The 14,219-nt window shown below is 39.2% G+C and overlaps 1 protein-coding gene across 6 annotated transcripts in view; it reads right to left on the bottom strand.

Annotated features, from left to right (window-relative positions):
• The window catches only part of pam (peptidylglycine alpha-amidating monooxygenase), a 115,981-nt gene that overhangs the window by 16,149 nt on the left and 85,613 nt on the right, over window positions 1–14,219 (bottom strand). For all 6 annotated transcript variants that reach the window (XM_044332663.1, XM_044332667.1, XM_044332664.1 and 3 more), the window contains 5 exons: window positions 13,966–14,082; window positions 12,147–12,219; window positions 5,018–5,228; window positions 1,988–2,191; window positions 1,224–1,339 (listed from right to left, as the gene is read on the bottom strand). In XM_044332663.1, the coding sequence (XP_044188598.1) occupies window positions 1,224–1,339; window positions 1,988–2,191; window positions 5,018–5,228; window positions 12,147–12,219; window positions 13,966–14,082 (721 nt within the window). The remainder of the gene's footprint in view (window positions 1–1,223; window positions 1,340–1,987; window positions 2,192–5,017; window positions 5,229–12,146; window positions 12,220–13,965; window positions 14,083–14,219) is intronic.

Below are 14,219 nucleotides of genomic sequence, written 5' to 3'. Positions count from 1 at the left end.
CACAGAGTCAGTTACTGCGGTAACTGACCCCAAGTTTAAGTTAACTTTCTTTGTGAAACTGAAAACCTAGAGTTTCCCTCATCTCAGAGTGAACAAACTCAGAGTTTTCACTAAACTCACTTTCTGAAACAGGCCCCAGTACAGTGTGGTTATGCTGGTCATTTGTTGATGTTAGTGGGAGAGAGGCACAAAAACGTCACGTCAAAAATCTGGCCCAGGTCCTTCACATAGAAATCTGTCCACAGGGTGTTACAGACAACTGAGAAAGTCGAGTAAGGTCTCATTTTTTATGTAACAATACTACTCATTCACTCATTAGCAATTAAAAACATTAATTCATGTAATATAATATAATATAATATAATATAATATAATATAATATAATATAATATAATATAATATAATATAATATAATATAATAGGGTCATATATGAAAATCATGGCACAGAGGGAGAAACCTTGAAAGCAGATATTTGAGGAACACTTCTGAAGAAGGCACTAGAGGGAGCGACCTCCATAAGGGCAGCACCCAAACCGGGTTGTGGAATAACCTGCCTCAGCATCCTCTGTGGGACATGTTCCTGAACTGTTAGAATCTGTCACTGAGGGGAAGGAAGACACCTTCTCTCGTTCCCCCCTGTTCCTCCCATTTCCCTACTTCCCTTTGCAGAATGTTTCCCTGAAACCATAATTTACAATGCATCCTCATCACGCTTGGTATCAGTGGAGGATAGAGTAACTCACTCACCACCTTCATGAAACGCAGAAGCCCCCATGGGGCATTGGGTGGTGCCAAGGGTGCCGCAAGATGAATTATATAATTGTTTAATTAATGTACGTGTACAGTTCACCACATTTAAAATAAAGTCGCAACATTTACATTAACTGTGTTTTATGTAATGTTTTTAAAACAGAATAATGGACTTTTTATTTTTAAATACATTTTTTAATAATGTCAAGTATTTCTTTTTCATCAACACCCCTAATAAAGATGGAGTAGTGGTGTTTATAAAGATGGAGTAGGCTCCTGTCTCCTGCAACCCTGCAAAGGATAAACGGGTATGGATAATGGAAGGGGTGGAATAGTTGCGGTATTCTGGCAGGCAAATGGTCTACAATGTAGTGGCTTGATAAGTTGCTGGCATTGATCACATACAGCATACACCTGTGTTTCAGTATAGTCTAGATAGGAATGAGTGAATGATAGGAGTGTGTGTGTTTACCTTTTTTTCTGGGATGAAGGTATCCAAAACATCCTTGGTTGAATAATTTATTGCAAACCCTCTGAGTGGAGCTGAATGGCCATACAGAGATTTCCCATTTACTGCAAAGATTAAGCCTTCATGCACAAAGACGAGTACACACACACACACACACACACACACACACACACACACACACACAAACACAAACACAAATAATTGTTAAGCACTTACAACTACACAGTATGAAGGGAATACTTGAATTAAAAACATGTATTAAAGGCATATTCTAGCATTTCAGTTGGGGCTAAGTGGCTAAGATGACTTTCAGCCTCTAATATGGATCAAGCTCCAAAAACACTGGATCTTACATTTTCCATAATGAAATTCAGCAGCATCATTTGTTAATTCCTCTCTTTCTGTGTTACACCTCCAGTTTGCAACACAGGCTTAAAAAGTGTGCCTAAGTAGACAAATATAATTAAAAAAATACACACAGCACAACAGTTTGGTTGGGGGGCAAATCATTGTACTAAGTTGCCAAGAGGTTTAAGGTCTATATTGCAGTGTGGAAGGAGATATTTTTGAAATGGTTTGTCCTGGTTGGCAATAATTTATGGCGCCTCTTGAAGGGTAATGATCTTGTACTGTTATGGCGCCTCCTGGAGGGTAATAATCTTGTACTGTGAATGAGAGTATAGAAGAATAGAAAATGGAGAGAAATAAAGAGAGAGGGGAGGGGATGAGATGTGAAGGTCCCTGGCCAGCTTAGTCAGTAAACTCACCCCCGGCAGGACTGTAAGTGATGGCAAACACCTCCCCTCCAAACTCCTCTTTCTTTATTTCCTTGACAAACTCTCCAGTTTCAGCTATGAAGCACTGGATTCGTCCATTCTCCCTGTCAGCCACACACACTTCCTGTCTATCAGGAAGGAAGACCAGGCTGTGGGGAATCCGGAATGGTATGCGCCTCCTCCTGTCTGATGAGCCTTCAGTCAGAAAAATAAGACAAGATGGTTGAATATGTGCAGTAGGGATTTGCAGAGGGACCAGTATTTGCATTTATGTCTCTATTTGTTGAGGCAGCAAAATTATTCGTATTAGTATCTGTATTCGAATAAAAGTGGAAAGAGGCTTAAAAATCCTGTTCTTGTTTTTATTGTGCTTTTAATTTTAGAAAAATAAAGTGTTACAAGTGTTCATGAAAAAACTACCTTACAAAGGAGATCCCCACACCAGGTCTTGAAATGGAGTCTCCCAGATCATAGATGACTGTGCTGACTACTGAGCTAAATTTAGTTATTGCCTCATTGCAGACAGACCTCTACCTATTTATGTAACGTGTAAGGAAGAACTTCAAAGGAAATTATTGCTTTGCACTTTTCATTTATTTCCTATTTTTTACAACCTAACTTTGTAGAAAAGAGAAGGGGAACAACAGGTTATGGAGAGTCCCTTGGGAGCACTTCATGTGTCAGTAGCTCTGCTTTATTTCTGGGGAACACCCCCAACGAGAGTGATGTCCAAATTAGGAAATGTGTGTCATGTAGGAGGTGGATGCTACTCCCCTTGTTGAGACCTGTTGATAGATGTAACAGTGGAGCAGAGGGCAGAGACTGAGATAGCGATGTAACTGACCTGCGCACTGGTATGTGACTATGTTTTTTTTTTCTTCACGAAAACAAAAAATAATTTTTTAAAATATTTGTATAAAACAAATATTCATAAAAAACCCACTATTTGTGCTTTGCCAAATAATGTATTTGGATTCGGCCACACCCCTAATGTGCAGATTGTGTCTGCATTGGTGTCAGTGATGTATTAACCCACTGAATTATTGCATTCTATGAAGAAAGCAGCAATGTAAGCAAATATAGCTTACAATTTACTGGAATATGTAACAAAATTATTAAAGACATGACACAACCAAAACTGGAAATTTGGAAATGATAATCTGCTCTCAGTATTAACGTTGGAAATCAAAAATTGGTCCAACCTTGAACTGCAGTAGAAAAAGGCTGTTTCTTGCAGCGAGTCTGATGTTGATTTATGGTCACTCAGAATAGATTCTTACTACATGAAATTTCATTCTATCATTGTCACCATATTTGGAGCGATGAATATTAATGTTTGGGGTGTCCAATTTGTATTTTGGAATATCTGGTGGAACTCTCTCATCCTCATTTCACCTGTTGCTGCTTTTAAAGGGGATGAAAGGAGCTCATCTGATCATTACTGTGTGTGGTCATTTCTGAAGCTCACCTGCTGTTTCCATATTCTTCCCACTAATAATGTATTTGGCCTCTCTTCCATGTTACGCCTGGTTGTGCCCAGTTTGCACCAACAAAAATTAGAAAATTTCAAAAAATGTGTTGGTCACATCCACATGTGCCAGGAATTGAGACCTGCGTCTGCACCTGTGCCCTATTTCAGGAAAATGGGCCCCTAGAGTTGATTGGTTTACATTTTAAAAAGATAAACTTAAGTTGTTACAAACAAGTCTACAATAAAAAAGTATCCTGGGATGGTGAAGGCTCTAAACACTTGTCTAAAATATTATTATAAATTATTGTCCACATCACATTTTTCCATTTGTAATAATAGTATTATTGTATTATAATATGTAATACATTTATGAGGGCATTAATTAACTCATCTGCCACAAAAACCTGATCATTATTTGTCATCATAAACTGCCCTAGAATTCCACATTAGAGAATCTCCACAAATAATGACTAAAAGTCACTATTGATTTTCATGGAAGTCCATTTTCACGGAAGTCCAGGTCATACAATCAATGAAGTTAACTGCTTACTAGTTACCAGCTTTATTATTTAGAGTAAATTATCAGCAAGTCATTCAATAATAATTACCCAGTAATTTGTCCACTACTGAAATGAAACTGCAACCAACTTTTGTGAAAAAAGTTGGAAATGTCCTTCTTGTCATTTCACATATTCTTATGAAATTGCAATAAGATGGAGTTTACCTTGAGTGAGTAGTTGCCAAGACAGGCCTACACAAGCTTATATTTTTAAGAGTCCTGGTAAAGAGTCCACAGTACTTCTCATATGTTCTGAGACTGTGGTGATTGTGAAGCGCCACTACAGACAAAGCACAAATCTTTGGAGCAAACATACCCACTCAAATCTAAACTGAAGGCACAGACAACAGGAACGATCTAAAAGCCCAATATGATCAATCCACTTTATTTTATGATGCACATTACTTTATTTTTAAATGCAGCCCTCATTTTGGCTACTTGAAATTAGAAAAAAACATTTATTTATTATTAAAGTACTTATTATTTATAACATCTGTGTATAACAGTTAGTTTCTTTCATGTTGTTGGTGTATTCACACCTAACATCAACTGTACCTATTAATTTTCCGATGTGTTGAAGTAGAGGCCGGGGGCCAAGCAATCGGCCCATTCCAAACAGGCACATTTTGAACAGGCAAAGCTCAATACACAATCAGCTCTTACACTGCATCTGGGTCAGCCCTCTAAATACACACTATTAGTGAAGGAGAGCTCAGGTGAAGTTCAGCAGTAGGATTTCTATGAGATTAATGTAATTTTGATTACAAAACATATACTTTGGCTGCAGTTCAACTCCAGATAAACTGTGAGGCTATTACTTGAAAAAATATTATATTCTAAACTTTAATAAATATAATGTGCTTGGTTTATAATATATATATATCTATATATCTATATATATCTATATATATATATATCTCCACTGTGTGTGTGTGTGCATGTATGTGCGTGTGTGTGTGAGTGATGTGTGTGTGTACAGTCAGATTACTACCTGCACCCCACTCAGACAAGTATCTGCCATCAGAAGAGAACTTCAGTATCCTGGCATTGCAGTAGCCATCAGACACAAAGATGTTCCCAGTGTCAGTGTCAACAGCCACATCAGTGGGCTGGCAGAAGTGGTTGTTGTCACTTCCTGGTGTGAAAGCCTCTCCCAGTGCCAGCAAGGTTCTGTCTCTGCCGTCACTGCTCACTTTTAACACCTGATGAGAGTACAGAAGGAGGACTTTGTTGGTTGCATTATGTGGTCCTGTTTTCAATTTCTGTAATTTGAACTGTGTATTGAATTGTGTTTTTAATACTTAAGCACCAGACCTGGAGTGACTTGAGACTGTTAAATGAATTATCAACAATTATATATACATAATTGTTGATGATGATGTGTAAATGATAAATTAATCATTAACAGATCATCATTGTGAATTGTTAAAGCAATATATTACTAGTGTTTCCACCCTTATATTGTCTATGACACTGAATATGACACTTGAGATTACCTTTGATTTTCTTGGTGTGAAATAAGGACAAATTCATATACAGTGATTTTGGCCCAATTCCCAAAATATTACTCACACTTTAATTCAGTTAGAGGATTTAACTGATATACTACATGTTAAACTAGAAATATATTTAGGCCCCTCTTGTGATTGAAATAATAATTCTAATTATTAGAATAATTAATAATATTGATATTTTATAGATCCTGAACATAGGCGTTGCAAAGTGGCTCAACAGTGCCCCTCAAACTGTATCCTCTGTGGCATGTTTCACCGACACACAGAAATTGGTACGCACATGTATCATGCCCAGATGCACAAAAAGTCTCTTGGAGCAAAACCGTAAACCCAGCAGGAAGTCGGCCATTTTGAATTAAGCGATCATTTTTGGTGATTTGCATGCTTTGTATTTTAATAACTCCTCCTACAGGTTTTGTCAGATTGACTTCAAAATTTGTGTGTGTCATCTAGACTATTTGTGATCAAAAATCATCAAAATGAATTTTCACTGAATGCCCTTGCCGTTGCAGCGAATGTTGTTGTTTTGCCCTAAAACAGGAAGTCCTTATAACTCCAACGTATATTTTCCAATGTGCCCCCATTTCTCATGCTTCATGAGGGTCCCATCCTGAATACATCTATGTGTCAATATTGAGACATACTCATAGCGCCACCCACTGGTGACAGGAAGTCACATGTTCTGTACTTTTATGAGCTGTACCAAGCAGCATGAATAGATCTTTCTGAAATTTGGTCAGAAAAGAATTAAGTCTTTGATGATTACATATAGTGAAAATGGTGGGTTTTCACTAGATGCCTTTGCTCTGGTGGTGCGGCAAATTTCGATGTTTTGCCATGAACAAACAAAGTGTTATAACTTGACTCTTCATAATTAGATCTTTTCCAAATTTCCCATGCTTGATAAGGGTCCTGGTCTGAAGGCAAGTAGAGGCTCATATTGAGTCATAGTCATAGCCCCATCTACTGGCAACAGGAAGTCTTAAGTGCCACTCTTTTGCTAACTACTCCTAGCAGGTTAGCCAGAAACACATCAAATTTGGTAAGCCAAGGTGTAAGACCTTGATGATGATAACACTTGAAGCTTTTGAGTTTTCATCAGAAGCAATTGCCATGGCAACACATTGTTCGCTACAAAATACAAAGGTGTTTTAAGGGGCTAGACATGCTTGAAAACTCAGAAAACTTTGCACACATATGACAGGTCTTAAAGTCTGTAATATTGTATAGGTGGCGGGCATGGGTGTGACAGAATGGCTCAACAGCGCCCCCTACAATATTTCAACGAAGCAGCCCCTGTGCCAAGTTAGATCTACATGTACGAAAATTGGTACAAACATGTATCATGCCAGGGCGCACAAAAAAGTCTCTTGGACCCATAGCTTACACCCAACAGGAAGTCAGCAATTTTGAATTTAGTGGTCAATTTTGATTTTGAATGCCTTGTATATTAACAAACTCCTCCTACAGAATTCATCGTAACAACTTAAAAATCAGTGTGTGTCATCTAGACCTGGGTCGCGGACCCGTTCTGGGTGGGTTGCGGACAGCGGGTCTAAAATAAAATAATTATTATAGATAAATAATAATTAAATAATATTTAATGTGCATCTGATGTTGGACTTGTCTTTTATTTGGAAAAAAATTTTTTTTGACAGGCATGCGTCAGAGACGTGCAGCAGTCTCCCGCTGTAGCCATGGTAACCATCATTTGATTGACGTTCACCTTAAGTTTGTGTTGATGTTCGGAGGCAAGATGGCGACGCGGAAATATGACCCGGGGTATTTAAAATGTGAATTTTTGTACACTGAGTATAAAAAGGGGCAGCAACTCCAGTGTGTGAGATGTAATGAAGTGCTTGCAACTGAGAGTACAAAATAGGGCTGTGCGATTAATCAAATTTTATTTTCGATTAAAATTTTGGCTTCCAACAATTATGAAAACAAGATAATCAAGATAAAACAATTAACTTACTGTTTATTATTGTCATTTCGCAATGATGCTCTCATTTTGTCTTATGTTGCAAATCTAGCAAACCCCTTTCCTTTACAGCGGTGCGCTTTCTCTCCTCCCTAAATGCCTCCAACACTCGTCGAGTGTCTCTGTCCACAGACTTACCTACCTTGACCAGGCTAATTGACAGCTGAAATTTACTGAACCAAAATAGTTTGCATGTCGGCTCCACGGGAAGAAATCAACAGTGTGTGCACTTATCGATTCATTGGTTTTATTTCCTCACCCACTGTAGCGAGTGAATCTGCCTGTAGTGATGCCAAGGCTAACCAGTGCTTCCTCCGCAGGCTCCACTTCACTCAGCTGCCCGACAGACCCGCTGCTTCTTCTAACTTTATCCTGAATAACAAACCGGGTCTCAGTGCTTAGGTTGGATCCAAACTGATTTTTTTTGCATGGACAGGTTTAAGGTGCTTGGCTGTTCATGAGCTTGTGGAAAGAAGCTAATGCACATTCTGGCTGTTTTAGCTTTGATGGAGCGATATAAGTATATAAGTGAAAATATCTAATTTTGTGGCCTTATTTATTTTGTGCAGTTTTGATATTTATTTTAGTGTACATGCAGTTGTCATGGTCCTCCTCAGTTTCTTAATAATGTGCTCTGAAATGCACTTTGTACATGTAAATACATGTATTTATGTTAAAAAAAAAGATGACATATGTGTGTTTTTGAAGGATATTTTTGAAAAATAAATGTGCTTGGTTTGAATTCTATAAAAGTGGGTCGCGACTTAATGACCATGGGAAAATGTGAGTCCCAGAGTGAGACCAGTTGAGAGCCCCTGATCTAGACTAGTTTGTGATTAAAAGGTTTTAAAAGATTTAGCTATCGTTGAACCGTGTGGCCGTGGCATTGCATTGAGTTTTGATGTTTTGCCATGACAGGGATGACTCCAGGGCACCCCCTAGGAAATTTCAAAGTCAAAGCCCCAACCTTTAAATTTGACATAGATGAACGAAATTTGGTAGGCACATGTATCATGTCCAGATGCACAAAAAAGCCTCTTGGAGCCATACCCTAAGTCCAACAGGAAACTTTTAGCCATTTCTGGCCTTTGTATTTTAACAAACTCCTCCTAGAGATTTAATCCAACCAACTTCGATGCGGTGAACGTGATACGGTGATGTTTCGCACTGAAGCAGGAAGTTGTTGTAACTTGAATGTACATCGTCCAACCTGCGCCAAATTTCTCATGCTTGATAAGAGTCCAGGCCTGAACACATCTAAATGTCAATATTGAGTCATAGTCATAGCGCCACCTACTGACAACAGGAAGTCAGCCTTTTATGACAAATGTCATCCGATTTACATGAAATTTACATGGTGTGGTCTACAGTTGATGTACAGCAACATGATGTATAATTAGTGAGTGTTCTCTAGCGCCACACAGTGGACACAGGAAGTGATATGTAAGTCGTTCATGCAACGTCCGGTAAGAGCCCGCAAGAAAAGCCCTTCAACTGTGTCAATATTGAATCATGGTCATAGTGCCACTTACTGGCAACAGGAAGTTACAGATGCTGTACTTTTACGATCTGTGCCAAGCAGTATGAACAGATCCACCTCAAATTTGGTTAGAAAAGCCTTAAGACCTTACTGATGCCATATTGTGAAGATTGTGAGTTTTCACTGAACGCTGTTGCCACAGTGACACGGCGAATTTCCATGTTTCGCCATTGCTAAACAAACTGTTGCAACTCGACTTCACATGGTAAGATCTTTCCCAAATTTCACGTTTGATAAGAGTCCTGGTCTGAAGACGTGTACAGGCTCATACTGAATCATAGTAATAGCGCCACCTACTGGCAATAAGAAGTTATAGACCCTAAGTTTTACTAACTACTCCTAGCAGGTTAAACAAATCCACCTAAAATTTGGTCAGCTAAGTTGTAAGAGTAAAAAAGAGTGTAAAACTCAAAGCCCCCACTTTTAAATTTGATGTACATGAACAAAATTTGGTAGGCCAGACAGACAAAAAGCCTCTTGGAGCCATGCCTTCAGTCCAACAGGAAGTCAGCCATTTTGAATTTACTTTGCAATTTTAGTTTTTGCAATTTGCAGCCATTGTATTTTAACAAACTCCTAGTACTCGACCGACTTCAAATTTGGTCAGTGTCATTTATGGACCTTTGTGATGAAAAGTTATCAAAATCTTTTTGTTTTTACTCAAAATGCTCCCTTGCCGTGGCAATGTGGCAAACTTTGATGTTTCGCCATGAAACAGGAGGTTGTTATAACTTTAACATAAATCGTCCAATCTGCCCTTAAGTTCTCATGCTTGATAAAGGTCCCGCCCTCCTCCTAGAGATTCAACTTGACCGACTTCAAATTTGGTCAGTTTCATCTAAAGACCTTTGTAATGAAAAGTTATCAAAATCTTGACTTTCACAGAACACCCTTGAGTGGTGTGCCCATAAATTTTCATGTTTTGTCATTAAAAAGAAAGTTGTTGTTCTTCACTGGACTTTGCCGAATCAACCCAAATTTCACATGACTAGAGTCCAGGCCAGAACACATATACAGTGCTGCTTGACAGTTTGTGAACCCTTTAGAATTTGCTCTATTTCTGCATAAATATGACCTAAAACATGATCAGATTTCCACTCAAGTCCTAAAACTTGATAAAGAGACATCAGTTAAACAAATGAGACAAAAACTTTGCACTTGTTCATTTATTTATTGAGGAAAATGATCCAATGTTACATATTTGTGTGTGGCAAAAGTATGTGAACCCCTAAGATTATCAATTCATTTGAGGGGGAAATTGGAGTTGGGTGTTTCAATCAATGGGATGACGATCAAGTGTGACTCTGGGAGGCCCTGCCTTATTTAAAGAAGAGAAATCTGGGTCTTCACTGTCAAAGTCTGAGCTTCACAACACAGGTTTGTGGAAGTGTGTCATGGCTCAAACAAAGGAGATTTCTGAGGACCTTAAAAGAAGAGTTGTTGATGCTCACCAAGCTATAAAGGGTTACAACACCATTTCTGAAGAGTTTGGACTCCACCAGTCAGCTGTCAGGCAGATCATATACAAATTGAAGACATCCAACACCATTGTTGCCCTACCCAGGGCCTACCCGTAATAGTCCGGGAGGCCACAACGGACCCCGGATTAACATCTAAGAAACTAAAGGTCTCTCTTGCAGTGGCTACAGTTGATGTTAATGAGTCCATCATCAGGAGAACATTGAACATCAATGGTGTGCATGGCAAAGTTGAAAGGAAAAAAGCCACTTCTCTCCAAACAGAACATTGCTGCCGTCTACGGTTCTGTCAAGACCACATGGATAAGTCAGAAGGTGATTGGAACAATGTTCTGTGGGTGGATGAGACGAAAATCAAACTTTTTGGCTTGAATGAGAAGTGTTCTGTTTGACGATGAGCAAACACTGCATTCCAGCATAAGAACCTTATCCTATCTGTGAAACAAGGTGATAGTAGTATGATGGTTTGGGCTGCTTTGCTGCCTCTGAACCAGGACAGCTTGCAATCATTGATGGACCTATTAGTTCTGAGTTGTACCAGCAAATTCTACAAGAAAATGTCAAGGTATCTGTCTGTGAACTGAAGCTCAACAGAAAGTGGGTCATGCAGTAAGACAACGACACTAAACGACAAGTCGTTCTACGAAAGAATGGTTAAAGCAGAAGAAAGATAATGTTTTGGAATGGTTGAGTCAAAGTCCTGACCTTAATCCTAAAGAAATGCTGTGGAAGGACCTGAAGCATGTAGTTCATGCAAAGAAGTCTACAGCATTCCTGAGTTAAGACTATTCTGTAAGGACGAATGGGCTAAAATTCCTCCAAGCTGATGTGCAGGGCTGATAAACAGTTGCCAGAAATGTTTGGTTGAAGTTATTGCTGCAAAAGGGAGTCACACCAGTTACTGAAAGCAAGGGTTCACATACTTTAGCCTCCCACAAATGTGTAAGATTGGATAATTTTCCTCAATAAATAAATGAAAAAGATGAAAAAAAAAGATTTTTTTTGCTCGTTTTTTAACTGGGTTCACTTTGTCTAGTTTCAGGACTTGTGTGAATATCTGATCACGTTTTAGGTCATATTTATGCAGAAATACAGAAAATTCTGAAGGGTTCACAAACTTTCAAGCAGCACTGTACATGTCAATATTGTGTCATACTCATCGCGCCACCTACTGACAACAGGAAATCATGCTGATATGAAAAACATCATCCAGTTTACATGAAATGTACATGCTGTGGTCTACACATGATACACAGTGACATGACATATTGCGGGTGCTCTCTAGCACCACATAGTGGACACAGGAAGTTATAATTTAATTCCTTTGAGCAGTGTCCCATAAGAGCCCAGTCCTGAACACATTTGCATGCCCGCAACAAAAGCCCTTCCACTGGGGCGCACCCCGACATGCATGAAGGTGTGAGGGCCTGATCAACACTGCTTGCAGCTTTAATTTGTTTTTTCAATTCATCAATTACTTTCTGACTAATGTTTTAAAGAAAGCTGCACTTTCCAGAATAAAGAAAAAATCAGAGTAATTATAAATGCTTAGATGCCTTGAGTTGATTAATGGTGGTATTTAGGCTAGAATATCACCTGCATCTTACCTGATGAAGAGCCACATCAGTAACCCAGTAATTATTCTCCTTGTCTGTAGTTATTCCATGTGGCAAGTAAAACCTGCAACATCAGACAAATGCTTCATTAGAAGAGTTGAAGAAAGCAATGACTGCTCTGAGACTGGTTTCACTCTGCTTGTAATGCAGGATGTAAAATGTTAGTTCCCCCATTGAAGATGACTCCTAAGAATCTATGGCACACCTAACAGGTGAAATTGCCCTTCTCACACCCCATCAGTGTGCCTCACCACCAAGTTAGAAAATAAGCAAAAGGAAATAGTGAGGGAGAGAATGTAGATGAACATAAAAGTAACACTTACATGGAAACTGAAAAAAATTGTCTATTTTTCATTGTGGTTACTTACTAAATAAAAAAATATACAGCTAAAAATAAAAGCCTCTCTGTCTTGTTAGAAAATTAGCGAGAAAATAGTGAGGGAGAGAGAGTGAGGTTGAGATAGAGGGAGAGAAAAAGAGCACAAAAAAGAGAACTAAAAGAAACTACAAGAAACAAAACCAATTCATTACTTAGTTACTTAGTTAGTTATTACTTAGTTGGTCGATATGCTCTCGTCTGACTAAATTCTCATTGGTCGAATAATCTCTGTGTTATTTTCATAAGGAGAAAAGTACTACATCAATAGCTTTCCAGGAGTAATCCATTATTTCATGCGGCGAGAGGTACAGACTAACAAATTACCTGTGAAAACAGGGGTGTATTCAAAACTCCCCCGTTGTTTTCACAACTTTGAACTCGGAGACTGCTGGGTCTAACTATATTCAATGTTTATTGAATGTACTGAACATTTACTGAATCTGTGTTTCTCCATAATGACACAACGAGAACCCCCCACCAGGCCAAAAATTTTTTTTTTAATATTTGGTTTTTGATTTGAAATCGACAGCGTTTGGGAGTCTCTGTGCAGCGTTGTTCCGGTATGTGAGTCAACCTCTGTCGTTGCCTGGGAAACTATTGGTAGCGTGGCTCCGTTAAGGAGTATGTTTGCCTAGCGAGTGGGGAAGAGCGAGGGGCAGAGAAGTGACGGTGGACACAAGCGGAGCAGAGGAAAAGGTTAGTAGTAAGTTGCCAGTCTGGCAGTAGATGTAGCCTACAGTGTGTCAGTTAATAAATGCAAAAAAGTCACGTCTGTTGTTTCCCCAAATGCTGGAAAAGTGAAGGGGGTTAGCTCCAAAGTTAGCAACAATGGGTTAGCCTAACCTGAAGACAGAAATACAGAACAGAGAAATGTGTGGCTGCTGAGTTTACTGTGCACTCTGTCCCATTATCCCCCCCCCCCCCCCCGCATGCACGCGCGCTACTGATTGATTAGTTGAAGATTATGGACGATTTTAGTCGACCAACATTTTCTTTGGTTGACTACAGCCCTACAGATTTCAAGCACGGCTGAATGCTGAAATGTCCACAGTGACAGGACTGCAAATATCAAGTATGTTAGACTTGTGGGGATTCTCTCCAGGGCCAGTTGCATTGCTCAGAACTGTGGGGTATTGATCACCTTACAGCGGGTGATTACAAGGCACTGACTGCTCTGTCTAGTGTGACTAGTGCCTCTGGGACCAGAATAGCCTGGCTGGATCAGCTAGGGGCAGGCCGCCTTAACGATACAGGAAATACTGTGTTACATTTATTCAATTAGCAGGCATTAGCAAAGCAACATATAAATGAGGTACAATCCAAGCCACAGTACATCAAGGATATGCACGTGTGCTACAATAACTGGCTGTTTCTGATCCTACTCAGCACTCTCTTTCATAACCAAGAGGAATAAAGCACAATAGAACTTACAAGTTTCTGCCAGAAGCCTTCAGGATGTTGCCATTGGTGGGGTTCACAACCAAAATAGTAGACTGCTGAATAGGACCAAGGGACCTCTGCTGGTATCTAGCCTGGCTGTTAAAAGAGCTGAAAAAACAGAACAAAAACTCAGCAAGGATAACAGTATTTTTTGTTTTGTTATATCGTTAAAGAAGTGAGCCTAATATCAGCTGCATATTCTCAGCAGCAGAGAAAATCTGCACAGTGTAGCCCCATTTCATCTT

The sequence above is a fragment of the Thunnus albacares genome, chromosome 18 (assembly GCF_914725855.1).
Source record: "Thunnus albacares chromosome 18, fThuAlb1.1, whole genome shotgun sequence".
Classification (NCBI taxonomy): Eukaryota; Metazoa; Chordata; class Actinopteri; order Scombriformes; family Scombridae; genus Thunnus; species Thunnus albacares.
Note: the sequence above shows the minus strand (reverse complement) of the source record. Positions and strands in the feature narration are given on the sequence as shown.